At 51.8% G+C, this 15,512-nt stretch overlaps 1 protein-coding gene across 1 annotated transcript in view; it reads right to left on the bottom strand.

Moving 5' to 3' along the window:
• Window positions 1-872: 872 nt before the first annotated feature.
• The window catches only part of Kif5a (kinesin family member 5A), a 42,307-nt gene continuing 27,667 nt past the window's right edge, over window positions 873-15,512 (bottom strand). Inside the window, exons 13-29 of the mRNA XM_057757644.1 lie at window positions 15,010-15,078; window positions 14,084-14,290; window positions 13,658-13,804; window positions 12,219-12,407; window positions 11,692-11,809; window positions 11,301-11,365; window positions 11,089-11,198; window positions 10,396-10,497; window positions 9,570-9,630; window positions 9,316-9,387; window positions 9,084-9,188; window positions 6,524-6,740; window positions 6,180-6,333; window positions 5,834-5,913; window positions 5,401-5,428; window positions 4,852-4,963; window positions 873-3,472 (exon numbers count right to left, since the gene is read on the bottom strand). Coding sequence (XP_057613627.1) covers window positions 4,885-4,963; window positions 5,401-5,428; window positions 5,834-5,913; window positions 6,180-6,333; window positions 6,524-6,740; window positions 9,084-9,188; window positions 9,316-9,387; window positions 9,570-9,630; window positions 10,396-10,497; window positions 11,089-11,198; window positions 11,301-11,365; window positions 11,692-11,809; window positions 12,219-12,407; window positions 13,658-13,804; window positions 14,084-14,290; window positions 15,010-15,078 — 1,803 coding nt within the window. The 3' untranslated portion in view covers window positions 873-3,472; window positions 4,852-4,884. The remainder of the gene's footprint in view (window positions 3,473-4,851; window positions 4,964-5,400; window positions 5,429-5,833; window positions 5,914-6,179; window positions 6,334-6,523; window positions 6,741-9,083; window positions 9,189-9,315; window positions 9,388-9,569; window positions 9,631-10,395; window positions 10,498-11,088; window positions 11,199-11,300; window positions 11,366-11,691; window positions 11,810-12,218; window positions 12,408-13,657; window positions 13,805-14,083; window positions 14,291-15,009; window positions 15,079-15,512) is intronic.

Here is a 15,512-nt window from a genome sequence, read left to right as displayed (position 1 = left end):
ACTTATAAAAGAAACATTTAGTTTGGGGTATGTGGTTCCAGTGGATTAGAGTTCATGACCATCATAGCAGGGAGTGTGGAAGCAGGCAGGCAGGCAGGCAGGCATGGTGCTGGAGCAGAAACTGAGATGCCATCAGATCCACAAGCACGAGGCAGAGAGAGCTAATGGAACCGAATGCTGTGCATTTTTGAAACCTTAAAGCCAGCCCTCAATGACAACCTCCTTCAACAAGGCCACACCTCCTAATCCTTCCCAAACAGCTACACCAACTGGGGACCAAGTATTCAAACATACGAGGCTATAGGGTGCCGTGCCAGCGCGGGCTGGAACCAAGAGTCTCGGCAGAGGGTGTCCAGGTTGAATGAATACACAGAGCAGGAGGTTGAGATGGAACAGCTTCTTTTATTGTCTGCTGGGCTGGTTTTATACCATGGCACCAAATGAGGAGGGGCTGCGAAGGGACTGTAACCTGACCCTGGCAGGGATCAAGGAACGGTCACCATGCACTCAAAATTCCTTCCTTCCCCGCTCCAGGAGCAGAGGGAATTTATTATGTTTTCCTTACAGACAAGCACCTCAAATGGGGGCAGGGATATCAACTCGGGGCTGCAGTTCCCACAATAGGGTCCATTCTGGTTCAAACCACTACACTGGGTTAGCGTGATAATCCCGTGGTTAAGAGAGGACCTGGGCTCAGTTTTTAGCACCTGTACCACAGCTTACAACCACCTGTAACTCCGGTTCTCAAGGATTTGATGCCCTATTCTAGCCTCTTGAGGGCACCAGGCACACACACGGTGCACAGACATATGTGCTCGCAAAACACTTATAAACACACACACACAAAAAAACACTTTAAAAAAAAAAGCAACAACATAGCCATCATTGGATTTATTTTATTTTAAAGGTATCTGTGTCCACCAAGTAAATACACACTGGGATTTGTGCAATTTGGTCTGTCTTCCACGCTGGCATGCAACATTTTGGCAGATGTGGGTGGGCGGGGCCAGGTGGCCCTCCTGGTGACCTGGCTGTCTGAAGGGGATGCGGTGAACGGAAGGAGGGAGAGTGAGGTGAAAAGTTCCTGGTAAGGGGGCTGTTTCTGGCTAACATAAGCAAGTGGTATTCCCGTACATAGTGCCGAAGAGAAGGCTGTGGAAGGATACGCCACCCCTCCCGTCGTCTGCTCTGCTGTGGACACTCAACATTTCCTTGTGTTTGGAAAGAATCGTCTGGTGGCAAGCTTACACAAACTCCCTCAGATTCTCAGGTGTTCCGCTGGCACAGAGTCACAGACAGGATGCTGTCTTCCTCCTTTGCCCACTGGGTCCAAGACAGTGACTCATATGCCCCACCTGTTGTCCCTTTGGAGTTGTGTTTTCAGGGTAGGGAAACCACATTGGACCCCTCTTGAAAATTAGGGATTCCCACACGCTTAGGGCTATTTGGGGCCCTTCGACTAATTAAGCATTTGCCCTGGGGGCAGGGAGAAGTAGGAAAAGATAAACTTCCCAAGCTTGAACTACTTATCTTTTTGGGTTTTTCCTGGTTTTTGCAGTTCCAGAGACAAATGGGACCCTTAGTTTTGTCACATTAAGTATCAAAGGCCAGCACAGAACCACTGAGCCACCACCAAAGCCCTGGCTTACTTTTTACGCCTTCCTACATAAGATTGATTTTGAAAAACTGTTTGAAGACTACCGCCCTGGACTTCCCCCACACCGCTCTGAGGCTGTCTTCATCTCTGCCATTCTTTAACAGGTAAAGAGCAGAAACTTCCCCTTGGAGGAGTCACAACCACTACAGCCTCCGTGTACCAGCCATCCAGTCTTGCCTCCAGCTCTGAAGCTGGCAGACAGGGTGCCCTGCTGTCGCGGTGGCCTGGTCTCCCACCCCGGGAAAGACCGGGTATCTGTCTGGATGCTTGGCTATATTGCTTGACTTAGCTGGGTGGTGACCTTCATTCCTGCAGTTATCCGGAAAACCACCTTAGCCGATGGGAGGAAAGGACCATCTGAATTAAAGTAATGTCCCCTCGACTGCTGGAGAGGAGGGGACCTGGGCTGAGAACGGCTGTGGGGAGGGGGCTAGGTTCAGACCCTCTGCCTCTGTCACTTCTGAAAAACCTCATCTGTCCCTTTCTTTTCTCTTGTTTTGAGACAGGGTTTCTCACCATAGCTCAAGCTATCCTGGAACCGACTCCATAGTCCAGGCTAGCCTCAAATTTAGCAGTTTTCCTACCTCGGCTTCCTGAGAGCAACATTTGCAAATGAGAACCACCATCTCTGGCTTTTCTTGTGAGGTACTGGGGGTCAAAATCACGGCTTTTTCATGTGCTGGGGAAGCTGTTTCCCCTACGCTGTACCTCCTACCCTTGCTCCATCTTTAAAGTGCACTTAGTACCAGATGGAGATTCCCAAAGGAACTCTGTGCTGGGGAAGAAGGCGTGTTGGGAAAGAGCCAGACTCCAGCTCGAAGGGAAGGCGGCTAGAAACAGCTGTTACGTCAGTGAACTGGAAGCCCCAAACCAGAGTCGGAGGTGGGAAGCAAGTGCGGCCCAGAAGGGAGAAAGAGTGAGCTCCAAACTTCAACCCGAGGGCACTGAGATAGAAAAACACATGGTAGCCCTCAGCCTGTCCACGCCCCGACCCAGGGAACCCGCCGCTCTAACTCCCGCTTGCTTGTAACTATCGGCCCAGACAGACGAGCAGCCCTTTTTCAGAGGTCCGCCTTCTCAACTTTTCAGAATATAGTTTTTAAGTCAACTCTAAGTTCTGGTTCTGATATCTGGAGTAGAAAGTATCAAAAGAGGTTTGGGCCAGGAAGGGAAAGAGTCCCTTGAACAGTCCATGCTCTCAGATTGGGGGAGAAGGCAGCAAAAGGCAGACTTCACAGGGCGGAAGTGAACACCCACAATCTTCTGCCTCAGGTGAAGGGAGGATGGGGGGCAATTTAGCAACCCTTCTGCTGGGTCCTCCCCTGTGCTCTGTGTAAAGAGGGGGGTTCTGTTTCTCTCTTTTCGTAGATGCTAAGACATTCTTCTGCTTAAGGCTTTGTATGTACACTGTTTGTGTGTGTGTGTGTGTGTGTGCATGTACACGTGTGTTTGTGAGCGAGAAGGAGCGTGCTCTCCTAGCTCCCGCGTTTCCGTGATCATCTTGTGACCTCTACTCGGTGACTAACATCACTCGGTGTAAGAAACAAGCATATGGAAGAAAGAAGACACTCCCCTCCTCCCTAATGCAGAACGGGGAGGGGAGACTATGCTTACAACCTGCTAAATACATCACCAGCTACTGAGAGAGAAGAACAGAGGAGACGCAGCAGCAGCTTCTGGTATATAGATACAGAGTACAGAGTATGAGGGAGGAGACATCGACAGTCCAACAACACGGGCTGGGGAGGGAGCTAGTATCAGAGACCACAGGTTTTGCAGCATGCTGAGAGAAGAGGCCTCAGTCCCTCTTAGAAACTGGGAAAGAAAGAGAAAGAAGGCATGAGGAGCCAGCCGGAGCCCAGGCTCTGTGTCAGACAGACGGCATTGGCACACACATTGGTTTACAGTTCTGTCCCTTTAACACCGACAAGCCAACCCCATCCACCCCCACTCCCAGCCAGACCAACCCCTGCTTCTCCATGCCAATTCTCCCAGCATCTTCTTTCTCCATTCCAGTTCTCTTTCCTATGCTTTTCTGCTGGACCAAACCTGGGAGGGGCTTGGCCTAGTACAGCCCAGCAAGAGACTGGCCATTTTCTCTCGATCCTAGTCTGCCAAAGATCTGACATGGACAACGAAATAGGTTCCACTGGCCATCTGGGGTTTAAAGCAACCATGACAAGAAGCCTGGGAACACCAGGAACAAGGGGGTAGGTGAACTCCTGGCAAGAAGGAGGCATGGAAGCTGGAGGGGTTGGAGATTGGAGGCAGTTGGTTTTCATTTTCAGTGAACAGTATGGAGAGGACTGATGTCACTAGCTAGAGGGGCCAAGAGTCAGACAGCATCAGAGTCTTTGGTAGCATATGCAGATCTAGGAATAGCCACAAGAATAAAGCAGACATCGTGACAAGAGGCATTTTAGCTCAAAGCAACTCCATGTGTCTAAGGTTATTTTACAGTGGAGGCGGAGGCTTGATGGGATGTTCTCCCAAGCTCTCCTGTTGCATAAGGTCACTCACTGACTTGTGTGGCTGTAGTTGTTGGCAAGCTTCTGCAATTTTTCTAAATGTGTGAGCAACCCCTAGTGGTGGAAATCGGTACTGTAGTTACCGCCAGAACTGAAGGGTAGCACCAAGGTGCATGAGAGGTCAGGGTTGGAGGTCCATAAGGAAAAACATGAACTGATGTGTGATTTGGGGTTCTTAGTAAATCTTTTTGTTTGTTGTTGATACAGGATCTCACTAACCCAGGATCCTCCTGCTTCTGTCTGAGTGCTAGGACTACAGGCTTGTGCCACCATACCAAGCTAAGCAGAAGATGAAAAGTTTTGAGATGGTTTAAGAAAAAATAAGAGGGGAGGGGCTGGGGAGATGGCTCAGTCATAAGGTGCTTCTGTGTAGGGAAGATGACTGTGTTCAGATCTCCAGCACACACATAAAGCCAGCACTGGGGGACAGAAACAGACAGAAAGGGGGGTAGGGGTGGGGGTGAGCGACCAGCAGCCCAACCAGAACAGCAAGCTCCAGTTTCAGTGAGAGACCTTGTTTCAGAAAATAAGGTGCATATACGCGCGCGCGCGCACACACACACACACACACACACACACACACCACTATAAAAAGAAAAAAAAACAGAAGAGGCCATGGCGAGACGGGAAGAGACCAGGGCAGGAGAGGGGAGTTGCCTCGGCTACCTGGAAGTGCAGATATGTAGCCAGGAATGGGAGTTAGCTGGCTGCTGTCTCTTGGTGGAGAGGGAAAAGCTTGGCCTGGTCCTCAGCCTCATAGCCGCATGGCAGGTCACTCCTGGAGGAAGACACACGACAGTCAGAGCCGGTCCTGCCTATGAGATAACCACGGCAGGGCAGGAAAGATGCGTGCTCCTCCAAAACTAAGAACCTGCCCAAGGTCAGAAAGTTCCCCAAAAGTAGGAGAGAAAATACCAGTTACCAGGCATTCTTCCCCAGGAGTCCTAATGAGTGGGAGGGGCTTAGACCTAGAGTGAGGAGGGGCTTAGACCTGGAATGGGGAGGGGCTTAGATCTGGAGTGGGAGGGACTTAGACTTGGAATGGGGAGGGGCTTAGACCTGGAGGGGGAGGGGCTTAGACCAGGGGTGATATGAATAACCACAGTGAGCCTCATTTCCTCCTCCCTCCCCACAAGACTCCAGGGAAGCCCAAAGGGAGAAATGTTATTCACTTTTTCCCACCAAGAGAAGCCCGGGTTAGTGGTATCTGGGTACCTGTTGTCGTTGATATCTGTGGCATTTCCTGGAGAGACCACCATTGAGAGCACACAATTAGAAAAGGTGATGCGAGGAACAGACTCCACAAACCCTTCCCATGGGGCACCCTATCCTCAGTTACCCAAAGCTGTACCTGTGGGGCCTGAGCATTTGGAGGCAAAGGCAGGTGCATCTCCGAGTTCCAGGCCAGCCCGGTTTAGGCTGGACATCTACATAAGACTAAGGCTCAGAGAGTGGGCCCAAGTGGATGCCTCTGTCCGCCCCACCCTTCCTGCCCTGAACCAGGAACGGGATGCCGGGCAGCAACCACTCTATTCCTGGCATTATCTTTAATCTGATGCCCTGGTGTGGACAAGGGTCTGTTAGTGTCTGCCATAAACACTCCTCAATTTGCCCCAGGGACCCCATAAGCTGGATTTTTGTCACTCACCATTGTCCATGTTGGCCTTCTGGTAGGAAGCTAAGGGGCCACCGGATGTGGCTCCATTGCTGGCACAGGAGTTAGCAAAGCTGGAAGGAACAGAATAGAGACCAGTCTGTATTCTAACCATCTGAGGACCACCATGCCCACACTCCTCCCTTCCAGTCCATCCCTGGGAAGAAAGCAGACAGTCTCGGAGATGGGGAAGAGAGCACCCATCTCCTAAGCACATGCAGAGAGCTGAGAAAAGGGTGAGAAGCCACGTGACAGGAAAATAAACTTAAATAAACTATGAGCTGACACCCTGTCAGACTGCCGTGGACCGGAACTCCAAGCCACACCCATGGTCACTCACTACAGATCTGAGGTGGAGCTAGGTGCAGCCTGCAGGTGCAGGTTCTGGTAGTTCTGGAAGAGATTGTTGGTGTAACTGATACACTCGGGGCTCCGGGTGCCATAGGGGTTGGTGGGTGAGGAGGCTGGGTAGTGGCCAGGCCTCACAGGTTTAGCTACAAAAGAGAAGACAGAACTGTGAGGAGGCTGTTGGTTACCCTGTGTTTCCGCTGGTCCCTAAGGGCAACCCCAGCAAAATGACTTTACTATCCTCTGGCAGGAAGGTTAGGGCTAGAAGCAAGCACTGAGGAACTGGCTGGATTTGCTCCAGGTGGGAGATGGTCTCGCCTACTGGCATTCACTCACCAATCTGGGCAGAATGGCCCCGCTTGCCGGAGCTCTTGTACCGCACGGCTTCCTTGATGCGGTCCACTTCCTGCTGGTACCGGCGCTTGTCCTTCATGGCGCCCTCCTTGGCCTCCTTCAGTGCACCCTCCAGGGCCTTAACTCTCTCAGCCGTAGCCCTAAGTCGTTTTTCCAATTTAGGAAGCTCACAACGCAGATCTGCATTGTCACGTACCAGCTGTGGAGTGAGCCAGACAGAAGAAGCCGAGAGAAAAGCCATGACCCAAAATAGAGTCGCCCAGTGGAGTGTGGGGGTTGAGCGCGAAGAGAGAGGATAAAGAAAAATCAGGACCGTGTCATTTCCTTGAGAGACCTTCTCCTTCCCTTTAGGTAATACTCAGTTCTATTCAGTTCCTTCCTGCTCCCTACAGCATTTTTCTAGGCAGCGAAACCTCCTCCTATAGCCCTGTCTCAGGTTCCATCCCCCTAGACAATCCCCTCCACTGTAGGTCACAGCCTGTGCGGGCAACGGCTCTAGGGCCCCAGTGGGGAGCAGCCGGCTCTGAGCATGCAAAAGGCAGCAAAGCAAGAGCACATGACAGGGTGGGCATGGCTGAGCCGTGCAGGTGAGTGGGGTGCAGAGCAGGGGTGGAAGCTCGAATCCGGGACCCCCTCACAGCCACACACGGAGTCTCCAGGAAGGAAAGAAAATGTTTGCGATCTGATCGCACAAACATTTGTGCTTGTTACCTTCGCGTCCGAGGACCTCCCGGGGCCATCCTCCCGAACCCCACTTAAATTAAGCTGGAGTGTGATAGCAGCCAGAGAAAGCCCATAGATCCTCTGGCAGGGTCTGCACTATGACGGGGGCACTTGAGACTATTAAGAGGCAAGGCCTTGGGAATCAGGAGTCGGGGGCGGGGTGGCTGGGGGCAGTCAGGCTGCTCAGCATAGCAGAGAACACAGTGGGGAAAGGGACAGGCGAGAGCTAGGACCTCTGTTCAGCTGTAGGCATTTAGGGATTATCAGGTCACACTGTACTGCTGGTTTAGGTTAACTGTGGCATTGCTGAATTTCAACAACCCTACTTCCTGCATAGACTTGCGTCATCATCTTTGTCCTGTCTGTCCTTTAGGGGAGAGATATTTGGAGTTTGGGACTTAGAGCAGAAGCAGGGGCTTTGAGGAGGGAAAAAGGAGGCAGGCAGAAAGAGAAGGGAGAGAGAGAGGTAGGATGGGAGGAGGGAAAGAGGGAGGGAGGGAGGGAGGGAGGGAGGGAGGGAGGGAGGGAGGAAGGGAGGGAAGGAGGAAGGAAGGGAAGGAAAGAGGGAGGAAGGGAGAGAGGGAGGAAGACAAAAGATGGGGGTCATACTATGTAGCCCCGGGTGGCCTAGAACTCAACTACATAGCCCCGGCTGCCCTCAGACCCTAGCTTCTCAAGCACCCGGATCACAGGCCTGTGCCACTATACTTTGCTTTGTACTGGGGTTAAGCTTCATGCAAAGGACTCTCAGGTAGGCCATGCCCCCACCTGCCGCCTTTTTTTTTTTTAAGATTTCCAAGCTGTCATTAAACTTTTCGGTAAAGGTGTTTTACCATTTCACAGTAAGATAAGGAAGGAAAGATAATATTTTAGCCCTCAGCAGATCCAAACCCAAACCCAGCAGGCTATGCTTAAGTCAGGTTTGGTAAGTTTTCAAAAGGATGCACACTGAGTCTTTCCTGTGTGGCCTGGGTACCACACAGGCTGGGAGGAAAAGGTGAGCTTGGCTAGTGAGCGTGAGGCTAGAGGGGAACTTGAGAGGGAGGGGATGAAATTTAGGCTGGACTTGTTTTATGAATCAGTCAAAGAGCCCGACCGACTGTTGAGTGGTTGGCTCCTTGACGTGGCCGAGGATGCTTCTGCTGTGGACACCCCAAACATTTCCTGTCCTCACTCCTCTGCATTGCCCCTTCACCCACCCACCCGGCCCATACCTTGGAAACCCAGGCTTCCACCTACAGAGCAGCGGCAATGGCAAGCAGGGGACAGAGAAGCAGCAACTCAGTGCAGGGGTTCTGACCGGCCCCCACTGGCCTGGTTGGGTCATGTGGAGAACCTCATTTAATGTCCTGCATACCTGCCCCAGGTAGGCAAAAGGAGTTGTTGTTGTTTGCTAAGAATAAAGCCTGATTCCCTTGAATTTCTTATATCCCTGAAGTCTGGAACTATTATACCCTGACCCCAGCCCCACCGTAGTGCTAGAGATTGCCCTGCGGGGCCTTGTGCATGCTAGTGTGACCTCACAGCCCTCCTCTGAAGCTATAGCCCCTGTGCCTCTTCCACACAATTCAACCTCTTCCTCTGAGGTGGGGCTGGGGACTTCCTCTTTAAGCAAAGATGGGCTGAAACTTTGAAGAAGGGAGAACGGGCTCAGAGCAGAGGTCAGTGTGCGCATGGACCCAGATGAGATGCCAAGAAGGGAATCAGAGAACCGGAAGAGAAAGCTAAGGACTGCCTGCAGCCAGCTCTTCCCCAATCCAAGCGGCCTTTCAGGATTTGGCTATCACAGGGGGCCTGGCCTCGGCTTCTGAACGCTTACCTGTTTGTGAACTTTTGTAAGCTGTTCCAGGTTGTTCTCAAGAAAGGAGATCTTCTGTTTCTGGGAGTGGATCCCCCCACTGTCCTCGGGTTCCATGTCTGCACTCTGGTTAGATGGAAGAGAGGGAAGATACGGCTGGCCTGACCCAAACCCACCCCACAGGGGACAGAACGGAGAACCCGGAGAAGGGGAGGAGGTCACAGGGTTGGTGAGACTTGAGGACGGCACTCACTTTCTTGACTCGAGTCGTGACGTCTTGAACGAACAGCTTGCGAAGGTTGTGGAGGGTCTGGAGTTCCCGGGCCTGCAAAGGATAATTCAAAATTGGGGATCCTGAGTCTGCCTTCACCTCCACAATGGTGGGCAGATGCCCCTGACTGGGCCACAGACTGCGGTGAGAGGGGCAGGAGAAACCGAGCAGGAAGAATTGAGGAGGACGGGCGTCCTCCCACTCTGTTGGTTTGTCACAGGAGGGAAGCCACTTACAACTGTCTCCTCCAGCCCCTTGAGGTCCTGCTTGGACTGCTCATGTCGCTCGTACAGAAATCTGTAGCAAGAGAAATAAGGGGAGGGACGGACAAGGAAGACCCCTCAGGATCTCCTTTCCTTACCGTTCATTTTACCTCTGCCATTGTTTCTTACACAGATTACTCGTGTTCGCAATGCAACCATCAGAAAGGAATACTTAAAGAGAGCTAAGAGGTAATTTTATGAAAAGCCGTGATTCTGTTATTTACAGATAAAATTCAGGTGTTCATTATTGCTAACTCTTTTTTATGCATGTAACCCAGCCACGTGCAAAGTTTCTTGAGACCATGCCACACTGCTTCAAAGCCTGATTTTCATACTAATCACCCTGGCGGTCCTGGAACTCACTCTGTAGACCAGGCTGGCCTTGAATTCACAGAGATCGGCCAGCCTCTGCCTCCTGAGTGCTGGGATTAAAGGCGCGCGCCACTACACCCAGCCTGGCTGGCAGTCAGGCTGCTGATCTCCTGGCCTTTCTTTCTCCCCACCCCTCATGCTTGCTTCCTGTGACTGTCCTCACAAAGGCCACCCAAGCATCCTGCGTCTCTGCGCCTGTCTGCATCAGTCCGGGCCTGCCCGCCAGTCCACCCGAGCATCCTGCATCTCTGTTGCCAGTCTGCATCAGTTCCCGGCCCGCCCGCCAGTCTACCTAAGCATCCTGCGTCTCTGCGCCTGTCTGTCTCTCAGTTCCGGGCCCACCCGCCAGTCCACCCGAGCATCCTGCTTCTCTGTGCCTGTCTGCCTCACAGTTCCCGGCCCGCCCGCCAGCGAACGCCTCACTCACGTCAGCTCCTGCAGTTTGGCGCTCTTCTCGTGCTCTTCGTTCTTCAGCCTCTCATAATCAGCCTGCAGCTTCTCCAGCTCCAACTGCAGCTTCTGGTTCAGGCTAGGGAGGGCGGGGGCATGGAAGAGATGAGAGACACGGGAGAAAAGGGAAGCCCCGCCTCTCACACATCAGTCTAAGGGTGTCCCAGTGAGACCTGATACTCCTGCCCTCAGGTACGGTGACAGACCCTGGCTACGTTTTCAGGACAGCATGGGACCCTGAGTACTCCAATTACAAAAGCCTCAAGGACAGGCTAATTCCTTCTTGGGTCTTTTTTTTTTTTTTAAATTGATTTGTTTTTTTTATGTGTATGGGTGTTTCGTCTGTCTGTGTGTCTTTGTGCTACATGTCTGCCTGGTACTTGAGGAGGCCAGAAGAGGGTGTTGAATCCCTTGGGACTGAAGTTACAGATATCTGTGGGTTACTATGTGGGTGCTGGGAATCAAACCCAGGACCTCTGGAAGAGCAGCCAGTGCTCTCAACCAGTGAGCCATCTCTTCAGACCTTCTTGAGTCTCTTGAAGTTGGGCTCTGAAGTGTGTCATCGTTGAGGAAATGACCTTGGACATTAAAGATCCTGAAGGATCACTGGAGTGGCCACGGCGAGATGAGGGGACTGGAGGGACACTGGAGCCACCTCTAGGACCCTTACTCTTTAAGCTCATCAATGGTCCTCTGCTTCTCATTGATCTCATCCCGGAGACGGGCCAGCTGCCGGTGATGGGCCTCACGGTGATTCTCCATCTGCAGCTCCAGGGCCTTCTGCAAACGACCCAAGCCTATACTCAGAGCCAGCCTCTCCACTGACAGTCAGCACAATCCTGGCCTTGCCAAACACACCACCCCCACAGCATCCCAGCTCACCTTCACTTCCTCTGCGTCCTGGGTGTCCGGTTCCTTGTCTTTTAGGGCCACTTCATGCACAGTTTCTAAGCGAAAGAGAGGAAGACAGCTTCATGATGGCAGAGCTCCAGGCCACAGGGGATGGGTGTCTAGGGACATTCTGGGTTGGGACAGTCCAGTGTGACCTATCAGGGATGGAGGACAACAGAGGGTCTATGGTTCGTGTACAACGAGCTACATGCAAAGCCAGGCTACATGTTAAGTAGCACATGAGTTGAAACTGGGAACTCAAGCCGATGTTGAGCGAGAGGCTATCGGGTCTCTTCTTCCCAATAGTGTGTAACTTTGCTTCTCAGTCCCTTCTGAGACCTCAGCTCCAAGGATGGCTGGGATAGACCTGGGAAGGCCTCACCCTGTGCCTGAAGCTTGGCTAGTTCATCGCTCAGGGAGTCATAGGACTCTTCCAGGTGCCGTTTCTTCAACTCCACACTCTGCATGTATTCCGTAAGCGAACGGATCTTGGCCTCATGCTGGTAAGAGAAGGTGGATGGCAGAAAGGAAACGGAGGGTATAAGGGTCCCACGCTGTGAACTGCAGCCCCCCTGATGCACTTTCTACGAGGATTCGTGGTCAGGGGCTATTCCTATGGAGACTCTTCCTTCAGACAATCGGGTCAAAGGACAGCACCCCCTGAGCTTCACTTCTTTGGTCTGGATCCTCCCCGCCAGCACCCCAGATGTTCAGTCCTTGATCCCCACTGACCCAAGACACTGACGTCAAAGTGGGCGTTGGGAGGTTTTCATTTTGTTTTTTTGAGACAGGGTTTCTCTGTATAGCTCTGGCTATCCTCGAACTCAGAGAACTAACACTGGGCCGGGAGCTTTTCTACACCACAGAATAGCCTCTCTCACTCTTGGGCGCTCATCCCCAGACGCTCACCTGTGAGATGAGCAGCTGGCAGGATGACAGCTCCCTGCCAGTCACCTCCATCTTGCGGTGACATTCCACCTGCAGGTTCTCCAACTGCCGACACCGCTTCACCACAGACTTGACCTCTGATTTGATTTTGCTGATGTAGAGTCGGGCCACGGTGAACTCCTCTTCGATGGCCCCGCTGATCTCCACTGGCTGAGGGTGGGCAGAGGGGGGAGAGCTGCTTCTGAGGCAGAAAGGGTGCATCTACATCCTTCACCCTTTGCCTGAATCACACGCCTTTGCGGGTACTCAAGGAAGCCCCTGTTCCTGAGTACCTTTTGGCAGCCTGTGCTGGCTTGTTTTATGCCAGCTTGATACGAACTAGAATCTTCATTGAAAAAAAAATGCCTCCATAAAATCCAGCGGTAGGCAAGCTTGTAAGGCATTTTCTTAATTAGTGATTGATGGGAGAGGGTCCAGCCCATTGTGGGTGGGGCTATCTCTGGGCTGGTGGTTGTGGGTGCTATAAACTGGCTAGGCGGCCAGTAAAGCAGGACTCTTCTGTGGCCTCTGCATCAGCTCCCGCCTCCAGGTTTGCTGCCCTGTCTTGGCTTCCCTCAGTGGACTGTGACTTGGAATATGTAAACCAAACAGACCCTCCGCTCCCACCCCAATTGCTTTTGGTCACAGTGTTTCATCATAGCCATTGGATAGTCTTCCCTCCACCTTAAACATCAACCAGTCTTCTTTGGTTTGCTACATTGCCCTTGCCAGCCCCAAACCCCTGGGATTATGTGCTTCTCCTGTCTCAGCCTCCCGAGGACTGGTATTACAGCTGCACACCCTATTCCCAGCTGGACTTTCTTTTGTGGATAACCCCAAACAGGTCTTTTTTTTTTTTTCTTGGTTTGGGTTTTTGTTTTTCGAGACAGGGTTTCTGTGTGTAGCCATGGCTGTCCTGGAACTCGCTATATAGACCAGGCTGCCCTCGAACTCACAGAGATCCGCCTGCCTCTGCCTCTGCCTCTGAGTGCTGGGATTAAAGGCGTGTTGCACCATCATCACCCGGCCTCCACCAGGTCATTTTCTTATGCACAGATGTCATCCTCCGCCCCGTGTCACCTCTAGATCTTGCCACAGAAATCTCTCTCTGTAGTCTGTGTGTGAACCGTTTAGAATGTGTCTTCTCAGTTGCTCTATAGTTCTCTGTATTTCTGTATCTGAGGCACAGCCCCTTCTTTTGTTAACTTAAAAAAAAATGGATCTTGCTTGCCCAGGCTGCCCTAGAACTCTTGTTTTCCCTGCCTCAGTCTCCCAAATGCTATTTGGCTCTGGGAAGGGGATGTTTCAAGACTCTTTGACCTGCCTTCCTCAGTACCGCAGTCCCACCATGCCTCTATCTCCAGTGCCCAGAGCACAGAGCAAGAGCGCCCTGAACAACACTGCTTTCTCTCCCGACTTACCAGCTTAATCTCACCGTTGCCCACGATGACACTGAACTCGCTCAGGTCCTTCATCAGCCCATTGAGTACCTCAGCGATCCGTTTCCGCTGATGTCCACTGACCTCCTGGAGCCGCTGTAGCTCAGACTCCAGGGACAGCATGGTGGCCTAGGGACAGCCCCTAAGGTCACTATCATTGCCATCCTCCTGCTCCCCTTCCCAGCTTCAGCAGAGTCTCTCATATCATGTAAGACTCTGAGGGCTTCTATGGAGAGAATACAGACCCTGCAGAAGCCTCTGGAAGAGAGAAGGGCAAATTGCAGAGGCAGGGCAGGAGAGGGCGTCAGCACACTGGACACCTGTGCAGGAGGAGCCGCACCGCACAATGGCGGGAAGCAGAGGTGTTCCCAGGTTAGGGCGCCCTCGGGCTACTTGCCAACCACTTACCACCTTCTGGGACAGCTCGTCCACCAGCAGCTGGTTCTGCTGGCTCTTCTCTTCCACCTCCTGCGACTTCTGGTCGTAGTTGACTGCCAGCTCCTCCAGAGCCTGCAGGACTTCCTTCACCTCGTCCTTAGCAGCATCATTCTCTGACTGCAGGTGGCTCAGCTCCCGCTGGACCTTCTCATTGTCTCCCCGCGTAGACACCAGCAGCTTCAAGGAAAAGGTGGAGGGTGTGAGAACACACTCAGTCAGTGATCACCTCTTGAGCCCCTAGGTCTATGAGAGCTGAATTACCACACTCGCCTGGCACAGGCTTGAAGTACGAATCGGGGAGATGTGAGCATCAAGCTTCATTAACCAAAATGGAAAAGCACCTGGACGCCATTGTCTGGACGGCAAGAATAACCTGGCTGGCTACTATGTAGCAACAACTAGGCTTGAACTCTTTTTAGTTAGTTACTTTGTTTGTTTTTTGAGACAGGGTTTCTCTGAGTAGTCTGGCTGTCCTGAAACTCACTATGTAGACCAGACTGGATTCGAATTCAGAGATCCACCTGCCTCTGTCTCCCAAGTGTTTGGATCAAAGGTGTGCCCCACCAATACCTGTGTTAGCCTTGAACTCTGATCTTCCTAACTTGACCTCCTAAGTTTCCAGATTACAATGATTTTCATGTGTCATTAGTCAGTAAGTAGAATGCCACCCACTTTTTTTTTTTTTTGATAAAGTTTCATGTATCCAAGAAGACTACATGTGGCTAAGAATGACCTTGAACTTCTATCCCCATTATTGGCACTCAGCAGATTACAGGTGTGTGCTACCACGTCTGGTTTACTCTGTGCTGGGGATCAACCGCCCAGCTTCATGCCTGCTAAGACCACACTCTGCCAACTGAGCATCCACATCCTTAGCCCCTCACTCCAGCTCTTACCTCTTCCTGGTCCAGCATCTGCTGCTTCAGCTTCTCAATGAGCTGGCTCTGCTGGTTGATCTCATCGTCCTGTCAGAGGCGAGAGGGGATGGTGAGGGGCTACTTCGCCCATTTTAGAGTGCCGGGACCAGAGGGAGAAGTGAGATCACAGAAAAATGGGAGTGCTGCTTTGAGTTGGGAAGCTTGCACACCAAAAGGAAGGCAGAGCTTCACTTTGCGATTCCTTTGGGACAAGGGCAGTACCCAGCAAAAGTCTCCATGTCCACATCCTTAGCCTAGAACCCTCACGGTAGCACCTCAGTCTGGCCACATCATTTAAAAGCATAAAAAAAAAAATCAAATGAAAAATTGGAGTACTTCTTGAGCATAGGGTCTCATGTACCTAAGGCTGGTCTTGAACTCGGCATGTCTATGTTGAGCCATCTCTCCAGTCTCAAAAGCAAATGTTTATCCATAACAACCAAATACATTTTGATAAATGAATTCTCAGACATCTATTTAAA

This window comes from Chionomys nivalis, chromosome 25 (genome assembly GCF_950005125.1).
Source record: "Chionomys nivalis chromosome 25, mChiNiv1.1, whole genome shotgun sequence".
Classification (NCBI taxonomy): domain Eukaryota; kingdom Metazoa; phylum Chordata; class Mammalia; order Rodentia; family Cricetidae; genus Chionomys; species Chionomys nivalis.
This window is presented reverse-complemented; position numbering and strand designations above follow the sequence as displayed.